At 37.1% G+C, this 22,814-nt stretch overlaps 1 protein-coding gene and 1 pseudogene across 3 annotated transcripts; one reads left to right on the top strand and one right to left on the bottom strand.

Moving 5' to 3' along the window:
- Nucleotides 1-685: 685 nt before the first annotated feature.
- Nucleotides 686-13,442, top strand: LOC149835657 (plastid division protein CDP1, chloroplastic-like). 2 transcript variants are annotated; one of them, XM_090008673.1, is made up of 12 exons: nucleotides 686-1,261; nucleotides 3,313-3,426; nucleotides 3,502-3,639; nucleotides 3,782-3,886; nucleotides 4,007-4,129; nucleotides 4,223-4,591; nucleotides 4,676-4,771; nucleotides 4,845-4,970; nucleotides 11,436-11,501; nucleotides 11,575-12,372; nucleotides 12,515-12,705; nucleotides 12,822-13,442. In XM_090008673.1, the coding sequence occupies exons 1-12, from the start codon at nucleotides 998-1,000 to the stop codon at nucleotides 12,904-12,906; spliced, it is 2,475 nt and encodes an 824-aa protein (XP_089864799.1). In that variant the 5' UTR covers nucleotides 686-997; the 3' UTR covers nucleotides 12,907-13,442. The 2 variants fall into 2 exon arrangements, with proteins under 2 accessions (XP_089864799.1, XP_089864798.1); XM_090008672.1 differs by having other exon boundaries at nucleotides 11,427-11,501.
- On the bottom strand, nucleotides 12,923-14,925 carry LOC149835656 (thioredoxin-like protein YLS8; annotated as a pseudogene). Its single transcript, XR_016432344.1, has 2 exons — nucleotides 14,806-14,925; nucleotides 12,923-14,325 (listed from the first exon to the last, which is right to left on the bottom strand). The product of XR_016432344.1 is annotated as a thioredoxin-like protein YLS8 (transcript).
- Nucleotides 14,926-22,814: the final 7,889 nt, after the last annotated feature.

Raw genomic sequence — 22,814 nt, 5'->3', positions numbered from 1 at the left:
CAACTCTAAACCTGCTGAACAAGAACAAACCGTCTTGTTTACCAAATTGAATACATTATTTGAAAGCTGTAAGCAACATGATTAAATTCTAAGCTTATTGCTTGCAAGCCAAACACTTTATAAAATATACTTATACTTATTTCTAATTAATGAACCAAGCCCAGCCCAGCGAGATGGAAACTTCTTGTTTATACATATGGTTTGCTGAGCCTGTTTTATGAGTTGGAACAAACTCTCTATGGGAACGTCTGGAAGTGAGAAAATAAGTAGGAAATAAAAAAGTACATCTTGTGTTCAAAAGAAAAGTTTTTCTAAAAAGTATGCTATTTTATAGGAAAAATTCCTCCACCTGGGTGTGTGGTGTGGGGGAGAGGGGGGATGGAAGAATTTTTTCTATCAAAAGTTGAGCAACAATCTACCTGTCTCGTTCCTCAGCCCTAGAGATGGTAGATACGACATCAATATCACGATAACTAAGAGACTAAAAATAATGCGATATTTAAGGGGGTTATTTATGCCATCTTCTGAAAATATCGTGCGACTGTTTTGAAAATATATCGCCCGTATTTGTTAAGTCCGCACTTCCTTACAATACACACCTTCATCGGGTCGGGTTTCGTACGGATTCTGGCCCGAACTGAAAGGCTCCAATGTCCCTTTACTTTCAGAAAGCAGCAGAAACCATGGGAAGCAGAGAAAAGAAGCGAAACTCTAGGGCTTTTCCCTTTTTTCGTATTTTATGCAAAAGATCTCTCCCTACCTATCCTTTTATGAACTAAAATCACCGAACTACGCTCGTACCCTAGGGTTTCTCTTTATTCTCCTTCCATTTCCCGCGATTTTTCAAGATTTTGTGAGGAAAGATCTGCATTTGTCTCGATTATCTAGAAATCGTGGGGTCTTCGCTGCGGGGGATTGTTATGGAAGGATCAGGTGCGGTGAAGAACGGCTGCGGTTATGTCTGATGGTTAGGGGCAGAGCGTCGGATTGAGGAACGATGGCGTTGTCTCGGGTAGCGCTCGGCGTCTCGGCTTCCTGTGATCTGAAGGGCGCTCCGAAGGAGAGAAGGCGCGTCTTGTTCTCCGACTTGGTGCGAGGTTTGCGCGTGCCGAGGGTTTCGTCGGCCGGGATTTCTTCGGGTGCGGGGCGGCGGAGGTGGGAGGCGCAGGGACGGGGTAGGCTGAAGGTGGCGGAGGAGACGAGGACGGTGGAGAATGGGCAGGCGCGGGCCAGGGTCGACATCCCCGTTAGTTGCTATCAGGTCGGAATTCTTCTGGTTGATTCCTTCTTCTTTCTTTTCCTTTTCCGTTTTTTGATACCCTCATTTGGTTTTTTTCCTTTCCTTGGCGATTGAGAAATTTGGGATTATGGGTTTGATTCAGAAAGCAAGCTCCCCCATCCTCTCTCTCTCTCATTAGTTCTAAATTTTGACGTTTTGTTGATTGGACGTAAATAACCAAATAAATAAGAGCGGGCACGCGCACGGGTGTGTCTACATACGTGGATTACATTATAGCTATATATAGAGACGGGAGAAAACGTTTGAGTTTAAGAAGGCCAGAGATGGGTCGAAATGGTTCTCAAAATTCATTTGAAAGATTTAATAGAACTGTAATATGGATTAAATGTATTTTCTTGGCGTATAATATGGATTAAATGTAAAAGATACATCAGTGACCATGCATTATTTGGGTAGAGAAAAAGAGTTTCTATACCGGTGGCATGTACTGATGCTATCATCATTACATGTGATGATGTAGCAAAATACTTGCAGATTGAAGAAACATCTACATGAAGTCTTTTGCATCAAGGAACTAGAGCCTCCAATACATTTTGGACTGCAAACTACTTAGTCCAAAGAAAGCTACTATGTTGTCTTTCAAAAAAAGGTTTTAAATTTGCTTAAAGAAATTGGAATACTAATTGCAGAAGTGTGGGCAGCCCAGTTTGAGCCGAATAATAAACTGAGAATTAACAACTGCGAAAAGTTTGGGGATGTGGAAAGATACTGACGGTTAGTAGAAAAAGACATATAGGCTAACCTTTTCTTATCTTATGTAGCCCATGCTATGAATGTGTTTAGTCATTTGAGATGCTTGAAAAACAATCCTAGTAAAGGAATCCTATATGTTAACTATAGGCATTGTGATGAGGTTTATATTGATATTGACTGGGCTGGTTCTTTAGAAGGCAGAGGGTTTATTTATATTTATTATACTTCTCTTGGAGGCGATTAGTCTCTTGAAAGAGTAAGAAATAAATGATGGTGCCTAGGACTAGTGTTGAAGTCAAGTATAGAGCCATGGAACTTGGTTTGTGAGGAACTGTGGTTAAGGTCTATTCTTGGTGAGCGAGGAGTGAGCGTAAGGATGCATATGGAGATGTTGTCACACAGAGCATCCAGTCAAATAGTCTCAAATCTAGTATACTATGAGAAGACAAACCATATGGATATTAATCAGATGGAAAGTGGATTAAATTATTTAAAGCCACTCATGTGAAACCTAGTTTCAGCTTTGCTGATATATTCCTAAGCAAAAGGAAGGTTAAGACACACATGTTATTGGAGGTGATTGATATCTTCTCACCGATTGAGGGGGAGTTTTGGAGTATACATGGGCATTTCTACCACTTTAACTGTATATACAGTCTTTACTTATGGTTGTATGTACATGATATATTAACATTGTTTAAAGGGCATTTTTATTACTGTGATGCCCCAAGTATGCTTTTAGTTCTTTGTAATAAGTTGGAGAAGAGAATGATTGAATTTTAGTTCTTGCCTTAGTCTCGCCATTGTGCCTATTCTCCTTCTTGTCTCTTTCTCATTCTTCTTCACCTCCTTCATATTCTTTCATTACTTTATCATTAAACGTGTAGAAACTTACAGATTCCACAGAATTGAAGACTTTAGGAAGAGTAATTTAGTCTTACCCCGTTAGTTAAAGGTTCAGGATTCTGGACTGATCAGTTTTCCAGTTTTACTCAAGTCTCTGGATTCTAGTAGGCTTTATTTTATTCCAGTTTCTTATGTTTCACTCAGAACTTTCTATCTGAACAATATTGAAGTTTTTATTGGTTGAAAGACAAGTTCTTTTGTTGGTGTATTTTTTCTGATCCATTTCAAAATTTTCAGAGCACATTTGAACTTCTCTAGACAGCACATGGTTGTTACATGCATGTGATTTGAGTGCTTGTACAAAATTGATATAGTCTATTCTGCCTATTTTTATGTTTCACATGTAGTTTTATTGTTCTCCCTCTATTTTTTCTGAACCAGTTCTTGTTATGCTTGTCTTGTTCATGTTTCAGATCTTAGGGATTCCTAGTCAAGCAGAGAAAGATGAGATTGTTAAATCTGTCATGGAACTGAGAAATGCAGAGATTGAAGAAGGGTATACCGTGGATGCAGTCATAGCACGCGAGGTATGTGCAGAAACTTGATGTTGTAATAGCGAAACTATTCCATCTGAAGTATCACCTGTTACGGGAAGTCTACAGGATCTATTGATGGATGTGAGGGATAAGCTCCTCTTTGAGCCAGAATATGCTGGTAATGCACGAGAAAAGGTGCCCCCTCTATCTTCTCTTCACATACCATGGGCTTGGTTGCCTGGAACTCTCTGCCTCTTGCAGGAGGTAAACTGTTCTGTGTTTCTTATTTTGCTTGTGATGTGGGTGAAATTTGTCATCGTGTTTTGTTTTTACCAGCGTGTCAGAATCTTTGCTCTTTTACCTTTTTTCTTTTGATTTGGATAACATGAAATAACATTTTATGCAGGTTGGGGAGGAGAAGTTGGTGCTAGAAATGGGCCGAGCAGCTCTTCAGCACCCTGATGCTAAGCCATATGCTCATGATTTGCTCCTATCTATGGCACTAGCTGAGGTAATAATGTAGATTTACGGTGAAAACATGTCAGTTACACTGTTTTCTTTTACTGGAGTGTAGTTTTGATACAAGTTTTCATTGACTACTATTCATGACGAATTTCCTTTCAACTTCAAGTGCTCAATTGCGAAGAATGCTTTTGAAATGGGAAAAGTATCCCAAGGGTTTGAGGCCCTAGCCCGTGGTCAATATCTACTGAGGAGTAAAATTTCTTTAGAAAAACTGCCCCTTCTAACTCAGGTAGAATGCAAAATTTGATGCTTTATGGTCCATCTTCGAGCTATTTGTACTTGCAAACAGTTTTTAACATGAATTTTGGTGAATGAGGTTCAGATTGAAGAATCATTGGAGGAGCTTGCACCTGCTTGTACTCTGGAGCTGCTTAGCATGCCACACACAGCTGAGAATGCAGAACGGCGCCGGGGTGCAATTGCAGCTTTGCGTGAGTTGCTTAGACATGGCCTTGAAGTTGAAACTTCATGCAGAGTCCGGGACTGGCTTTTCTTCCTCGGCCAGGCGATGAATAAACTGATGGCCACTGAAATAGTTGATCTTCTTTCATGGGATACATTGGCCGTTACTCGTAAGAACAAGAAATCACTTGAATCACAGAACCAACGAGTTGTGATTGACTTCAGTTGTTTCTATACAGCTTTGTTGGCTCACATTGCTCTGGGATTTTCCAGTAGGCAAATGGATCTGGTAATGTCTTTGTGCTGTTAATCTAAATTTTTTTCTTTTATTAGCGTCATATCTCTCAAAGTTCTTGTTATTTGCCTGATGCAGATAAATAAATCCAAAACCATTTGTGAGTGTTTGGAAGCATCTGAAGGCATAAATTTAAAGTTTGATGAATCCCTTTGTGCTTTTCTACTTGGAATGGTAAGTATTCTTAATTTACATTTCATTTTTTGTTATTGTCATGTTTCTCTGCAATTAAATGCTAAATTGGCAGGGAAGCGAGAGGGTTGTGGCTGAAAATCTTCGACTTCTTGAGTTCAATCAAAATCCACCTTTGCCGAATGTTGAGCCTAGCCAGAACAAGGAAGATAGAGATAGCGACGACATCTATCCATCATTGGTATCTTTCTTATCCATTTTAGGTTTTTGCATGTTCATGACAAGCTCAGAATTTTCAAGTGAACGGGTCAAGGTTGGCATGACAGTTTGTGTTTGTATGTCATATGGAGGTAGTTCTTTGAAGGTTTACGGCTCTGTTGTGTGTTGAGAAGCAGAAACCTTAACTAGTCCCTAGTTGTCAATCTGCTGTGCATTATCTGATCTTGTGCAGCCGGAATCTTCATTGGATAGTTGGTTAAGCATCATTCGGGTTTTCCTGAGGATGACCTATTGGTTGCTCTCACTAAATTTCTCTTTCTTTTCCTTTTTTGGTCTTTCAATATTGGATTATGTTGTCTTTGATGTCAGGCCATTTTATTTTGGTTTTATGACTTAGATGATGAGCATTGGTCCTTTGTGAATAAGTTTTCTTAACATCAGGAAACTTGTGATATATTTAATTCATCTTAGCAAATCTGATACTTGATTGGTATATGCATATGATGTCCAATGTTCCTCTGGATCCCAGCAACTTTGACACATTAATTGATTCTGATTTCAGTTGTCTAAACTGGTGACTAAGTGGCAGAAAATATGGGATTGGTTCATGAGTTAAAATTTGAAGAAAATTTCTGCTTTTAGTCATTTCTGTTTTCTTTTCATGTCCTTTTTCTGGCATGTTTTGGACATCAACTTATCTTTAACCATTTACCTATAAACATATCAATCTTCAAATCATCCACAGTGAGATATTGAAATTCAGTTTCGTTGTTTTGGAAACTTGACTGAAAAAGGGTTGAATGGACTGGTTTGGATTCTTGAAGATCTTATTACTTTCAAAATAATTTTTGATAGCATGGGATAGTTAAGGATGCAAACAGTTTCTTTCACACAGAAAAATAGTAATTTAGAAAGTTGTGGGCTTGAAATGAGCTGAGTATTTAACATGGTCTCACCATAGAAACTTAGATGAGACCAAACTGACACTCATTTGGTGCAAACTAGGACTACATCACTTCATTCAGTGCCAAATTCCAATTCTTTGCTCAAGAATAGATTTTCAGTGCCAAATCCAATTCTTTGCAACTGTTTACCAGAGCCAAGACTAGGGTCTTGTAGTTTTGACAATAAATCAGTCACAGATGTCTGAAATTTTGAAAATATCATAATTTGATATTTATACGTTAAAAAAAATATTTGGAAAGGAATTGCCATTTTACAATAAAGCTCAAATGTACAAAAATATTGTGGTCATGTTACCTTCTTTTAGTGTTTGGGTTTATATAACATAAAAATGGATCTCTTTTCTTCTTCATATCCTTCTGTAAATTTTTTTATCATAAAAATCTTTACAACACTCTAGTTCCCTCTTATGTTTTTATTTTTCTAATTTTTCTTTTTCCATAAATTTACAAGAGAACCTATAATATACAGAAATTGCCTTTCTTTGACATTGTTGAGGCCAATATTACATCCTCTGCAGATCTGCCATCATGTAGGAAGATATTTTTCCTCGTGTTTATTTAGTGGAACAAGAATTTACCTGTCGTTGTTTATGATGAGTGCAAAAACATGGTTGATCTTACATAACATGGAGGTCATGTACCAAATGCTACCTGTGGTGGTCCTGGTGGATATTTTGGATATGGTCATGGTTGGTTTCCCATGCCTTTGTTTTTTTCGGCAGTCCACTTGTAGGTTCTGTTTGCATCTTGCAAAGTGGGGATGTTTCCATTGAAATGGTCTAGAAACACTTCTTTCTGTAGCCGTAACACCCCAATTTTTGAAATTGAAAAATTTAGGATTTTTTTTAATTCCCTTACACGATTTTTAAGAACACAACGAAAACTCTTTTTTTGTTTTGTTTATTCGGTTCAAACCTTGGGCAGGTTACCGTTAACAACACATACTTAAAAGACTAGAATAATTTAATGAAATCATTAATTAAATTGCAATAAATCAAATACTAGTATTTAAATATTAGAGTTTATAGGACTAAAGAAAAATAATAAAGTAAATAAAATCATTCAGTCCTTCTAACAAGCCTAAAGGAATGTGACCTTCTTGACGCCACTCCGAGCCTCCTGTCATCTCTCCTTAGCTTATTCTTTACTTAAAATATTAAAATGTATGGGCATTAGCCACAACCCCATTAGGAAAGTATTCTTCATATAGGCATGGAAAAAATACATATACATAAAACATACATCTTTCCCAATGCAATTAGATTATAGCAAGTCATAGCATATAAACTCAACACAGTTAAAGATCACAACAATAATAATTTAACTATGCAGGATTACACAATATTTCATTTTTACCATCAAGTGATGTACCTGTATCGTATCATTACTAATCAAGATAATAAACAAACAGATCCATGTATGCCAACATATGCATGAATTAGAAATTATACATGACATGCATAAAAATTTATGCCAACATTCAATGAATCATTTAACTACTGGTGAAACTAATCTAATGCATTGTTTTTCTTTGCTTTCTTGAAGGGTACACACTCAGGACCTAATCCTAATTCAACAATCAGATGATGGTTTATTATGCTATGTATTTTAATTAATCTATCGAATTCGAAGAGCCATGCCAAACATCCACTGAAGCGGTCTTTAATCGAAAGAGAAACTTAAAAGTGGTCTAGGAAATCGATTCCTACTCTGCGAAGCTTGACTGTCTACCTAGGATAAATTGACAGCCCCAACCTCCTACACCGACGACTGGAGCCCCAAGAAGTGTCAATGCCCTCAAAATGTGTCGGTTGACGATTATACCTCATGCCCTCTCCAAGATAGGCCACTAGAACAAATGAGCTATTAGGTGTTATTTATATTGGGTCCAACTACAATACTGAGTTCACTCAGTGCTAGACTTAACGACCCCAAGCTCTACTATGAGCAGCTCAAACTACAACCTCATAAGGCAAGAACCCACACCTCCTACCGTCACTGAGGTGTCCTAACATAGTTCATTTGAACCCAACTCAAGGTACAACAAGGAGCACCCAAGAGTCCGCTTAAAGTGTTTATGTATATGGGCATGTTTAACAAAGCTAAACCAAATACTCACAAGCACTCTATTGGTTCCACCGAACCTGACTCGCCTTCGAGTCCCATGTATGCATGCCTCAGATGACTTACAACATATCACATGCTACGTATCACATTCCATGATGCATGAGACTCATTTTAATTTAGCGTGAACCATGAGTTTCAAAGAATAACACATGCATAATCATGCATACCATTTGGTCTCATTATCATGCTTAATTCTCATGATTAACATGCAGTCTTATATGCCACCATGTCTAAATAATCTACATACATACAAACATATTCATGGTAAATTCCACATTAACATATACATGATTAACATTTCATATCATAATCCAACACATGATTTTAGAAAAATAATTTTACAAGTCAAGTTATTATCCAAATCAAGAACTGTATAATATCAAAATTTGCATGCCTGTTCACGGGTCTAACATACCATCAAAATGAACATATATAATTCTATAAAAATTCACAGTCCTATCAGAGGATATTAACTTTCAATTCCAAATGGTAGATCTCAGAAAAACAATTTCGTTTGCCCATAGAAATTCATGGACCCAAAACTGTTTTTCTGTTCTTGACAGAACCTGCCAAAATCTTGCTTTCCAAAAAAGTAGTCACAAGACCAAATCCGAAAGGGATTTCGTTATCCCAAATTTTCTGGTGAAAGGTATGCTTGTTAGCTTTTAGAATCATTTGAGTTTGTCGAAAAACTCTATCATATAAATTTTCTAGATTTTCTGAACCGAAGTCTGCCTGAGACAGTTTCAGATCCAGGTTTTCTGCAAAATCTAGATTTTTTCACGATTTGTGTGAACCTTCAAGATTTACAGAAAACAAAACGTATTTTTCTTTTATTTTTTCAGATCTATTCATATGATGTGAATGAAATATCAAAAACTCAGCCATTAACTCAAAACCATTGATTTATTAGATTTTTTGCAAAACTGATTGTCAAGAATCGCTCTGCACGTAGGATAAAATTTCTGTCTTGGGTTGCAGCAACCATAACCCTCACTTTCGTACCACCAATAAGGCCTAATATTTTTCTGAGACACCTCTCAAATGCCTGGAAGGTCTCCATAAAAGGGTTTGGCCATTGGTGATCTGATTTGAGAGGTATATTTTTACCACGATCGATCGGTCAAGAAAATCTAGACATGAGAAATATAATATAAATCATGAGATAAATAAGAAAACTCAAACATAAACATGAAATATCGATTGTTAATCATGCATCATCACATGGACAATATCTAAACACCATCTAGAGTCATAAAGAGATGTCATATGATTATGATACATGCTTTGAAATCTAAACTATCAAAATAAATCATGATTTTTGCATAAAATAACTACTTTAAGATGTTAGCATGCGAAAACACCATTAAACGCATAAAATAAATTTGCAGACATATTCATACTGTAAACATATGCAAGAAAGCAAATATACATCCAATTTGAACAAGGATTTAACCATCTAAAATTATGTAAGAATACGAAACTATGCATTTCGGGTTACCCAATCTCCCGGTTTAGCCGTTCAAACATAGATTTACCAAAAACGATTTTGTAGATCTGATTTAAAGCATGATAATGAATTAAAACACTTTCAAAACTTTTTCCAAACCTGTTCCAGATCTGATCCACCATAGATCCACCCGTAGAATTGGCAAGACGCACGGTTTATGCGTTTGCATTTGATCTATGCTACGCGTAGGTTGAATCCTACCTGAAATGTATTTTCGGAACCACCAACACCTTCGTCTCCCGTCCTAACACCTTGGAGAAGCTTCAATCGCTGTTGGAAAAACCCTAAGGAAGAAGAAGAAGAGAAGAAAGAAGATAGGAGAGAGTCCTTCTCTCTTTTTATGTTTTTTGTTTTTATATTAGAAAGTCTACAAAGGGGAGGGGGGGGGGGGGCTTCTCCTCCTTAGAGTCCAAACCCTATCAAAATTAACCTAATCTCATCCCTAGTAGTCTTATTCCAGAATTTCACTAACTAACCCCTTAATTAAATAATTAATTAATTTAATTAACCACTAATTTATCTTAATTACTAACTAATTAATTTAATTAGTTGAGGGGGTCCGCTAGGAGAGGCATCCCACCCTCTCTGGATCCTTCTAGGATTTTAAAGACTCCTAATGAGGTCTCTAGAGTTTGGAGTGGATCTCACTTGGGTTTGGGTCCAAAACTCGATCCAGATCCAAAAGTTCGATCTAGATCCAATCTTCATTTGAGTTGGATCTAGGAACTAAACAAAGAAATACAAATCCAAAATCCATTTAAAGATCCATATCTAAACATAAGATCCAAATCCACATTGGAACCAAACTCAGGTTTTGATCCGAACCTAACTCATCCGAGATTCAAATAGCACTGAGTCACTCCTGAACTCCTGTGGGCCACACTGACCATGCTTGGCACCCCCACTGGGCTGGACGTGACCCCTCTGAGCCTCTTTTGGAACCTGGTTTGAGTCCAAAACACTGCTTTAGCCAACTTAGACTCTCGAATTTCACCTGATTTAAAAACTGATTTTAACTTGAATTTAAAAGTTAAAAACAAAGTCACAGGTGTTACAGTAGCCCCACTTCAGGCTCATAAACCATGATAATGACAAAGATCAATTGGGAACCGTTTTTTATGTGGAACCATTTAATGATCGACACCAATTAAATGGCCCTGTAGTAACCTATGTCATATTTTTGTATTTTTAGCAAATTAGAGTCACCCATAGTCACAAATATCGGCGATATTTTCAAAATATCGCGATATTGTCAATATAAATTCTGCAAACAGTAATATAGGTAAAATATCGTGATATTTTGAAAACATCACCAATTTGAGAATATCGAGATATTATCACAATATTATCAATTAGTTTTACTGTTTTTATTTATTTTTTTACATTTTAAATAATTTTTTCTTCTTTCTTTTACATTTTTTACTTATTTTTTATTTTTTATGTATTTTTTGTCTAAACATGATATTTTCTTACTTATTTTTTGTTAATTTTTATATTTTTTAAGCCCCGAGATTTTCTTTTGATTTATCACCAAACCTATAATAGCCTCACCGAGATATAGCCGATACCAATATTTGTGACTATGGAGTCACCATTTCACTTTCCTCAATCTATGCCTTGTTCTTTTGACATTTTATAGAGATGGTTTCTGCTGAAACTTACTGATTTTACAGAGTGCCATTGTCTGTCCAAGATAAGATGTACTGTTCTTGTTCAAGATGTATGATTGCATTGGACTGCAAATATGAAAACTTGGTTTCTGGGTATGTGGACTGCTTGAGGTTCTGTCAAAATTAGCCATCTGTATTCTGCTAAAACTTTAGTACTTTTGCTAAAGTCCTATGGTTGTAAAAGTCTCTTTGAAACATTCACTGAGATTGACCAGGAAAAGTGGCTGAAGGATTCTGTGCTTGGTGTATTTGCAGATACAAGGGACTGCTCTCCATCATTGGTTAGTGTGATTCTAGCTTTTGTGAGGTTGTTTAAAATCTACTGTAGCTTAACCTGTATGATCTTGTTTGCAGGCCAACTTTTTTGGTGGAGATAAGAAGAATCATGTTGGCAGGCAGAGGAAAAGGACTGATCAAACAATTACAACTGTGAACCATAAACCTTCCTTTGTTCTCCCACCTGCTCGTAAGATTGGGGCTTCTCAAGATCCTTTTCAGAAAATTGATTCCACGCGGCATTTGGGTTCAGCAACACGACAATTAGCACCAGCTGGCTGGCAGAGCCCATTGATAGGAGATAGTGTTAGCGGTGGTGCTAGTGCTTCATCCATGCAAATGAACAGACACATTGACCTGTCGCAGAAGAAAGTTTGGGAAAGCTGGTGGGCAGCAAGACAAACAAAAGGCAGATTAACTGTGGCTGCTTTGGTGCTCTGTTTTACATTCACAACCTTTAAGATATTTCATGTACCATTTGGGAATAAAAATGGTCCGTATGGATGGAACTCAACTCGACTGAAATTGAACACAACAGCTTTTGCCTGGACAGCAGATCATGCTTCAGACTCTGTAATTCATGGAAAGAGAACCAGCATCATAGGAAGGATGAAAGAACTCTTTTCTGTATTGAAAAAGCAACTGAATCTTCAATCTCGTGCACTAGACAATAAAAACCTGTGGCCTGTTTATGATCTTTCAGCTCTTATTAAGGAACCTGCTGGTGCTGGCAGTATGATCCACAAACGTCAGATGCCGTTAGAAGAAGCAGAGACCTTGGTAAAGCACTGGCAAGTAATCAAGGCAGAGGCATTAGGGTCTCACCATCAAGTCCAAAGCCTTCCTGATATCCTTTGTGACTCCATGCTCGACCAGGTCTGTTAGCTTGTCAGTCTGCTTCTTTTGTACCTATTATGATTGCTTTTGGCAGCACTTTTGAGTGATTTCTACTTGTTAGTTGCCTGCTATTATGGTTTCTGATGTAGTTTTGTTTGTGTGATTTCTACTGGGAATGCAGTGGCATGCTCTAGCAGAGACTGCGAAATCCAGCTCATGTTTTTGGAGGTTCGTACTACTGCGATTGTCCATTCTACGGGCCAATATTGTGTCAGATGGAATCGACTGGGAGATGGCAGAAATTGATGCAGTCTTGGAAGAAGTGGCTGAGCTTGTTGATGAATCTTTGCCCAAGAATCCAAACTATTACAGGTCCTTAACAGGCTCAGAATATCTCCATGTTTCTACTTTCAATATTCAATTCATGTCACTTCTTTTGTTTACTGTTATATCTATAATTTTTTCTGCTATCATTTAAAAAAATGCAGTACATACCAAATTCGATATGCTTTGAAAAGACAAAGTGATGGATCATGGAGGTTTTGTGGAGGTGGCATTCAGACTCCAGGTTGAGAATATTTTGTGCAATGTTGAAGGGGTATCTTGATATCTGTCCGATGAAATCAGTTCATTTATGACCTCCCTTGTCAAGCACTTTACTGTCTAGTACCAATCTGCGAGTGGAGGGATGGCATGCGCTGAGGGACCGCCTGTGACAAACACATTTGCAAGTTGGGACCTATCGCCATGCGTCAGTTGAACTTGTTCAGACCTCTAAGAGGTTCATGCAATTGCTGGACTAGATGTTCTCATCCTCGTGTTCTAATCAATGATCGAATGTGGTTTATACATCTTGAGGTGATTCCTGAAGTCCCGGTCCTGCTGTTTGTGTGCATACAGACTTCTATTTGTGATGCGTTGAGCTTCCTCTGTGTCAAATATTATCTCAGAGGACTGATTGGTTCAGTGTTTGAGTTGCGCCTTGTATAGTCATTAAAATATGAGAACTAATGTGAACCACGATTTTATTGGATTTTTTGTTCTTTTCTCTTGAATCTAAACTGTACTGATCTACATACTTGGTTTTATAAGAACGGTCTATTGAATAATTCAATTTTGATGCATAAACTAGATTTTTTTAAGGCTTTGAAATCAATGGCTCATAATCTTCATAAATATTCAAGCATTCAAAAATCACATTTTTTCATCGAAAATACAGGATCCAATGGTTGATTCCTAACAAATTCACAATGCCAAGACTTGCCCCTTGAATGTTCATTTATTTTCATTCTTTTGAGACTAACTGGAAATGTATCATTTCACCATTAAATTTTTTTTATTACCTTTTTGGCACGGTTGTACGTGTTTTTGATATTGTGGTCCACGTTATAGTATTTTCTACTTTCTATTTTAAGAGGCGTGGAAAAGATCCACGCCCCATCAACGACCTTATTTATATAAATTTACGCATAAGATATAACTGAATGTAAACGGGCTTCCTGTTTACAAACTCCACCATGCGCATAATAGAGTGAGTTTCTAACTTTGCTAAAGTCAATAACTGTTCTAGATTTCCATTGATCACCGTGCCAAAACATCATATACAATGCAGCACAAAAATTTCTGATTGCATTATGTGGTGGCATAAAAATAGAATGGAGTTGTTTCATGTAAGTATGATTTAGTAGCGGTACTTGGTGGAGTAATCCTTGGGTGCGATTACCAGACCCCGGCCCTTCCTGGCTCCACGATACACCGTATCAATGATGTCGATGAACTCTTGCTGGTCCTTCATAGCCCAGTTGATCTTCTTGTTGTTACCGGTACCCAAGTCGATCATGATGTGCTTGTTCCTAAAGAAGAACATCACCGTGGAAGGATCATACAGCTCATACATGGTGTTGAAGTCAGGCACCTCTGTGATGCCAACCAGATAAATGACTGCAAAAGTTCTTTATGGTTTCAGCAACTGAAAGCAAGCACCTCGTCCATCTGCAGGAATCCATGCCAGTTAGGAAATGAAAGCAAACAGAGCTGTATCACTTCCAATTTGATTTACCAACTTAGGGTTTTACAAGCACCAGTTTTGCTCTCCCTCTCTCTCTCTGTGTGCAACAGTCTGATGCTTTAATTCAATCTCAAAATGTTTTCCAGGAAGTAAACAACAAAAACTGTGTGAAGACACAATTTAACTGAAAGGAGAAATATCCAACCATATAACTAGAGACAAATATGCTGAACTAACACAAATAAAGACATTAAAAAACCAACATAAAAGTTAAAAGATCAATGAAAACTATGGAAGACTCACCTAAGTAGGCCCGCATCAAGCCGTCCACACAGTTCCTATAAAGCTTCTAATACAAATAAACCAAGTCGTTCATAAACTACTACTACTACTATTTCATTGACAAGGAATAAATTAATCTAGGGAAACCATTTAGAAAAAGAAATAAAGATATCCAAATTTACTTGCGTGCAGGTATCATCCCAATCATGTCCAAAACGAATGATGACAACCCTCTCTCACTCAGCTAGTATGGCTTGAACGACAGCCCATCCAGAATGAAGATGGGGAAGCAGGTATGACATTTTTTCCTGGACAAATATCCAGAACTCAGAGATTGGAATCAATAAGCCTATCGAAGAGAGCAAGCACTGAAGACTCTTTTTAACTCCTTCCATCATCATTTTATCGATACAGATCCAAAAATAGCAGATTTCACAAATTTTAAAATCTGCCAATATGATCATACTATAACATAAGAAATCAAAACATAAACAAAATGATTTAAAATATACTCTCATTTTTACATGAATGTCCTATCTACTTGACTATCTATGACCGACAAATTAAAGTCAGCATCTTGCATGAAAAAATTGCCTTGCTAGGAAACGCAGTCTAAAAGGTCAGACTGTTCTAAGGAGGTGAAGACGTTAAGACCATTTGAATCTAATGAGAACAACATTCAGAGCCCCAGCTCAAATTAACCTAACATGTTGCAGTTACTAAGCAAATCACTTTCTTGTTTATGAGGAGCTAATTATGAGAACATACTGGGAGTAGAAAAAATATTTTTTCTTTTTGTGATTAACTAATTACAAGAACGTATCCAGCAAAAATAAAATTCCTAAAAATATCAGAATAGAAAAGTATGCAGGATCTAACCAAAAGAAAGCACCCAAAAAAAAAAAATTGAAGGTGTAACGTTTTAAAACATATAAGCAAGACAGAGAATGTTCAAGATATAGAAAAATCAGCTATGAAAGACCCGATGTATCAAACACCTCACATAATTCAAGAATCCTGACAAGCAAATTCAACAAATTTTAAAGTGTCCTTCAAAACAAGGTTTGCACAATGCCGACTTCAGGTATTTCTTAAATGCTCACATAAGTATAGGTGCTCTAATGATTTTTGCAGTTATGGTTATTGTGTTTTCAATAGAAAAGTTCGAATAAGGTGATCCACTGAATGATATGAAATAAACAAAATTGCTTTTTTGAAAAGAAAAAAACCCAGTATTGCTGTTCGATTCGTGCAATGAATAAACTAGTCTCCTCACTTTCTCATGTCCGTAATCGACGAATACATAGAACTATAGTTTCATTTTCCAATAAAAGTTCCACTATCACGCCATTGCCCTTCTTAGCTTTCCGCCAAGCATGGACACCATATGTCATTTAAACGCACAAAGCAAAGTTTCATGGGTTCGATATGCCATTTAAATTCAGAAAACAAGGTTCCCAAACCCCAATTCCCTAGAACACGATTTCAACTCAATGGACTAAATAAGATTTAGCTTAAGATGGCAGATAAACAACTGCATGGGTATCGAAACTAAAGGATAAGTCAGGGAGGAGGCGAGGCAAGGCAGAACGGAGATCTTAAATTTAGATCTAAGTTCTATTGGAATTAAGGACATCAAAATTTCCACCTTCAAACGATTCCTCTACAACATAAGACATACGAACAAACAGAACACAAAAGGAAAAGCTTCAGAACCACTTATCAATTTCACAAAGACCTCCAAATGACGCAAAACAAACACAGTCTCGGAAACCACTAAAGAGAACAGAAGCAACATAACCAAAAACCACGCACACAAATAAATAACAGAGCAGAACCCTTTGTCAAAAAAAAAAAAACCCACATAGAATTCGAACCCAATACATAATTAACTCTAACTCAGGAACATCACAACCCACCAAAAGAATCAAAACAAAGAAAGAAGTAGAAAGGAAAAAAAAGAACCCAGATCATTAAAAAAAAACGAGATGGACGTAACATTTGAGTGAAATTATGGGAGTAAACTGAATTTTCCCTAATCAGACTGAGCAATGCTTCTCGTTCCGATCAAGGTAACGATCAGAAATAAATCGAATGAAAGAAACTAAGGAGGATTGAGAAACCGCACCTCACGACACTCGCCTTCTTGCTACAGAAACACAAGCTTCTGGAGAGAGACTGGAAGAATCGCGAAACATAGACAGTTATTTATGGAGAGAATGAATATTTCGAGGACACCTCTGGATTCTCTGAAAATATCTGGAGTATACTTAGGAACTTACGAAGCCTCTAGAAATAGGATCCGGATCTGTAACCCTGTCGGACAAGAATCCACGATACAGAGGTAAACGGATAAGATTCAATTCTGGGCATTACTGAATCAGACTTGAGCTGATTTTGCATGATTGAATTCGGTTGGAAAAAGCTAAACAGAATCCTAATCTGACTAGCTTAAATCACTAAGTTGATGTTACATTTACATGTATTGGGATTTGGATATATTGTCAAGTTCCGTCTCTGAATTTAGATGTAACCATTATACACAAATCTGGATTCGATTTTTGATGGGATACCATTTCTTTTACTGTATCTGACTAAATGGATTTGGATTCAGGCGAATATCTGATCTGGATCTGGCTAGACATAAACACAGTGAAACCAGACCAAATGGGTCGAGAGACCTGTTGGCTTCCTTTTTATTTTAAGATCTGAATCTGAACTACATCTGATGTAGTGGAGATGAATGAATATGAAAATTTCAAACAACAAGCCGGACAAACCAAACATGAGGTGTTGAAGCTAGATAATGAGGATTATCCTGTCCTCCTTTTTAGTTTATTCACGGTTGGGACCCTCCAAAATTTATAGTTTTAGGCGTTTTATACAACATCTGAACTTTTAAATGTGTTTGTCATTATCTACTCAATAGAAAACTTGTATTTGATTAAGCATATTTATGCTCAGATATGTATTTTATAGAGGTAAAAAAAATCAATGGTTGATATTGTACTAAAATTTGATGATAAAACCACCGAGGTGGTATCCCATGTGGTAAGTGGGGTCCTGTGACAAGTTGAAGGCTCATATTTGAATCCCTCTGCCACATGAGTGCCTTATTAATAATTAATAAGTAAGCACTGATAAACACATATAATAGTTCAGTTTTAACATAAAACACTTATAACTATGATTTTTGAAGGGTCCTCCTAACAGTAACCTAACGAAAAAGGGGCAGGATAGTCCCTATTCTCATTGAACTTAGGCTCATTTTTATGGTAACTTAGAACCCAGTTTGGATTGGCTTGTTTATAAAAAAAATACATTGTTTGAGAGCTAGAATTATTACGATTTGAACTTCACCCATTGAGCCAAACTCAAGCTTACTCCTTTTATAGAAAAAGTATATTGGTTTTAAAACACTTAAAACTATGATTTTTGGAGGGTCCTCCTAACAGTGACCTAACAAAAAAGGGGCAGGATAATCCCTATTCTCATTTAACGTAAGATGGTAATTTAGAGTCCAGTTTGAATTGGCTTGTTTATATTAAAAAAAAATTACATTGTTTGAGAGTTAGAATTATTACCATTTGAACTCCACCCATTGAGCCAAACTTAAGCTTACTCTTTTTATAGAAAAAGTATATTGGTTTTAAAGCACGAAGCAGTATACTTGAACTCCAAACCTATTGTTCACTTGGGCTATTTATTTTTCACTACATTGTATGATATAAACTTTATTCAAAATATGTTGTTATTACTTAGTGAGCTTGCAAGAGCCCAACTGAACCAAACACCTGTTGGTCATGTTCTGTTTACCAAGCCCATTTTACAAGTTTAAACAAGTTATTTACAAGCTGAATCACGAATAACTTGTCTCATTTCCCAGCCCTAATTTCATAGTCATCTCCTTTCCGTTGGTTATTGAGAGAGAGAGAGAGAGAGAGAGAGAGAGAGAGAGAGAGAGAGAGAGAGAGAGAGAGGGTTGCACGGTGAGCTCAGGCTCGCCTGGGTAAGTAAATGAGCCGAGCTTGAACAAAAGCTCAGTCTCATTAAACATAAACGAGTCAAGCTTGATCAAGCTTTCAAACTAGATTAAGCTTGGCTAATGCAATTGTATAATGACTAGTAATAGGATGTGTATAAGTTTTGTTGGATATAAATCATAAAAGGTCGTGTCACCCAAGTGGGTAGGGTGTTGGGAAATCGTGTGGTGAGGTGCGGGACTTGAATCCCACCAGCTATACATTCATCTGATTTTTTTTAAGAAATCAACTCAGCTCGAGCTGAGCCGAGCTTGAACATCGGCTCAGCTTCAGCCGGGCTCGTGTGCACGTCTATCTGGTCAGTTACAGTCTCTGGCCAGACATTCCTAGTAGCACCCAATGTTAAGTGAACAGCCCACCCACGATCCAACTATCAAGTAAGGGCTCTTCAATGGTAGCCAATAAGCTCTCAGTCATCTGCTAGAAGTAAGGGCTTCAGTTGCCTGAGGGTGCAGAAGAGATGAAGTTAGGCATAATGACATATTAGCTCAAGTTGTAGAATCAGATCATCATGGGCGTGTATATATGCACATATAGAGTGAGTCTTAAATCTAAAGCTGTTTTTGGAGAAGCACCAAACTCTATTCAAATGAGGCATTAAGAAAAGCTACATTAGCTAAAGAAGAATATGCACAAATGAAAAATAATATAATAAGATTGCAGTGTTCGAATAAACAATTAGCTAAGCAAGTGAAAGCATTCAGGATTCTAGTGCTTTTCAACGAAAATGGAGTACATTAATGCATGTTTAGGTACATAACATGCAATATTAGTAATTTTTAATTAGAGGTGTTAGTACATAACATGCAGGTTTGTATTTATCAATCTAATGGTTAATTGGTGCATATTAGCGTGTGTATATATATATATATTCCTTTTTATGGGAAAATATATTTGCTACCCTCGTGGGTAAGAAATCCCGCAGTTGGAACACATAGCGGCAGGTCGTATTGACCAAATTTGATGTGTTCAAAATAGTCAATTTAATGGAAATCAATAGCTGAATTTTTTGACAGAAAATACAATCTTTTAAGAAATAAGAATTTGATAAATTGTAAACCGTTGATTTACCTCCCCTTATTTGAGAAAAAAGTGATTTAAGAGTCAATCCCAACTAAACCAAACACTTACATTACATCTAGAGGGTTTGATATAAAAAATTATAAAGAATAAACCAAATAAGTTGGAATAAGTTTTCCAACTAAGGGATTCATATATATATATATATATATATATATATATATATATAAGTAATGGGTCCATGCTAAATGGGTTTTTCTGCTCCTCCAGTATTTTTTTCACAGTTTCCACCTCATAAATGTGTTGGGCAGGGTTGATTTACTAGAAAATCACACCAGGATTATGTGTTTTCGATGAAAAAAATTATATTTGAAGCCTCAAAAAGTTACAAAGATTTTGGACCGTTGATTTTTTGAACGTTATAAAAAGCTGCCCATGTGTCGAAATCGAACACTTCAAAAGCTGATCCCCATAAAATCAAGTACATAGATAACATCTGTAGAGTCAGAATTTAAAAACAAAATAAAAAACCCTGAAAAACTCATTTAGCACAGCCCCGTTGCTCATATATATATATATATATATATATATATATATATATATATATATGATTCCTCCTACCACTCATACGGGTTGGACAATTATAATTTATGGTGTTCCATTGTTTTTTTTACAAACCTGACCCCACAGATGTGTTCGGAATGATTTGTTTGCTAGTAATCAGGTGTTGGATCTTATTTTTACTATGAAAACTATGATTTAATGAGCATTTAAGTTTATAAAAAGTTTAGGTTGTCAATTTTTGAAGTCTTATAAAAACCTACTCAAATAACTTAATCGGATGATTCAGTATCGGATTCCTACTAACCAACCATGTAGATCACGTCTGTAAGGTCAGAATAAAAAAAAAAAAAAGGGAAATCAAACTGTCAATTCTCTCCCATCCGTGTAGCAGCAACCAATCACTATATATGTATATAGAGTGATTGGAATGCGACCTATGCTGAATTTACGGAAGCAGATCAGGTCATGCTGAACATGAGCGTTTTTGCTTCCGAGATGGCTGGTTCAAACCAGGAATTCAAACCAGAAAGATGGATCTGAGATGGCTGGTTCGTGAGCGAATCGGCCTACAAGTTCATCGCGGTGGCCCGCATCTCTGTATAGGCAAGGATTTTGCTTACTATCAGATGAAATTGGTAGCAGCTGCCATCATCTTTCGGTTCCATGTCCGAGTCGTCCCGGACCACCCAATCATGCCAAAGCTAGCTCTAACCATGTATATGAAGCATGGGCTGAAAGTTGTTCTCCAAAAAAGGGAAGGCTGTTATTAGTATGTGTGCAAGACACCAAGACACCTCTGGTGTGGGTTCATGCAAGACAAGCTTGTTTGGTCTTGCCTGGTTACAATAAGCCAAGTCATTTATCTGTTAGTGGCAACCATCGATTCCCTTTAATATGTAATTGTGTGGTTTCTTTAGAGGCACCAGTGGGTTTGCATTTTGTGAAACAAAGTCTGAAAGGCTCATGCCTTTGTTTGTTGCTCATACCCAAGTTGGGATCTATCCTGTTGATATGTAACAGATGTACCTAGCTGGTTAAGTTACTCCTGGGTTCTTTACTTCATAAAGAATGTTTGTTTCACATTGCATTTATATTATACCATGGTTTAGTAATTATGCTAGCGTTTAACTTCCATGACTTGTTATTATTCATTTTTTGTAATGATGAGGAACTTTTACCGAGAACCAAGTCACTTATATTGGGTTTGGGTTGGGCCCACCCTCATCTGGGTGGCCCCCACCTCCTCTGTTCCTTTTGTAGAGAGTCAAACTTAGTTTTTTAGTGATGATTCAAATAGTCTCGAGTCCTCTGTTTGTTTGTGAGAGAGACGTGGTGAAACATGAGTGTGAGGTTCCTCTTTTTTTTAGAAAGAAAGAGACCTAAGGCTTCTTCTACCACCAAGAGAGCATAAAAGAAAAATTCTTGTAAGCAAGAGTGTATGCATCCTCAAGCTTGAGAGGTCGAGAAGAAAGCATTGTAACCTGATTTTACATAGTAGATTTTTTGCAATGATCGTGTAGTTTTTTCTTCGTTTAGGGGGGGGGGGGGGGGGGGGGGGTTCCACATAAATCAATGTGTTATTTCCTTTTAATTTCTTTTATGGTTTGATATTTATATTGCATTGTTTGCACACTGTGTTTGCTTTAGTAAATATGGTTGCACACTATTTAGTGTAATTGAGGTTTATGTGATTGTACACAAGTTTTTGTTGAATTTTCTAAGTGATGCAACTAAAAGGAAAGTGGTTTTGCTTATTTTAACTACTCTTGGTTTTTCTTGGGGACACCCTAACCCTTAGGGAGCCCACCAGTTAAAGGCACCCACACACTCGGTGGGAGCCGAACATGGGACGAAAAGGTCAGCAGCTTCTCACCAGGCTTGCTTCTACTCAGGCGACCCAGGCAGGTGATTTTAGTGTTTTCTTCTAAATTTTCTAGATGTCTGGTTGGAGCCCAATGGCTTAGATTAGAGAGAGAGAGAGAGAGGTACTCAACGGACTTCATCCAAAGTCAGAATCAAGAAGCCAAATAGTATCCAATTATTAATTGGACTCAGATATGGGTTTTGTTACCAAATCGATCCACATGTAGCATTGACCGATACCTGAATCCATTTACATGTAAAAAATAATTATGAGTTTTTCTCCATCTGGATCTGAACTCGATTCCAACTCCAATTAACCAATATATAAATTAGTCAGATCAGTAATTGGACACATCCAACCCAAATCCGAACAGTGCAGATATATTCATGCTATAAATAAGCAGCCATATACAAAGCTTTTTCCACAAGTATACCGGTAATTCTAAACGCGAGACCACGATAACTCTCTCTCTCTCTCTCTCTCTCTCTCTCTCTCTCTCTCTCTCTCTCTCTCTCTCTCTCTCTCTCTCTGTGGTTCTAACAAATGTAGGTTTCACTGGAGCACTTTTCCAAATCAGATGGGCTCACCAAAAGCAGTCATCCTACTTTGGCGACACCAATATGCCTATGATTTGGTTCAAATTGATTTGATGATTTGAAAACAGTGTGATTTTAACGTAATATTTTAAAAAACTTAGACT

This window comes from Nuphar pumila, chromosome 6 (assembly GCF_984573655.1).
Source record: "Nuphar pumila chromosome 6, dmNupPumi1.hap1.1, whole genome shotgun sequence".
Taxonomy (NCBI): Eukaryota; Viridiplantae; Streptophyta; class Magnoliopsida; order Nymphaeales; family Nymphaeaceae; genus Nuphar; species Nuphar pumila.
This window is presented reverse-complemented; position numbering and strand designations above follow the sequence as displayed.

Bases quoted from the DNA above. Each gene is read 5' to 3' on its own strand.
- LOC149835657 (XM_090008672.1), top strand. From the start codon at position 998: ATGGCGTTGTCTCGGGTAGCGCTCGGCGTCTCGGCTTCCTGTGATCTG. The intron at 1,262-3,312 runs GTCGGAATTCTT...TTCATGTTTCAG, and splicing joins TCCCCGTTAGTTGCTATCAG to ATCTTAGGGATTCCTAGTCA. The intron at 3,887-4,006 runs GTAATAATGTAG...TTCAACTTCAAG, and splicing joins TATCTATGGCACTAGCTGAG to TGCTCAATTGCGAAGAATGC.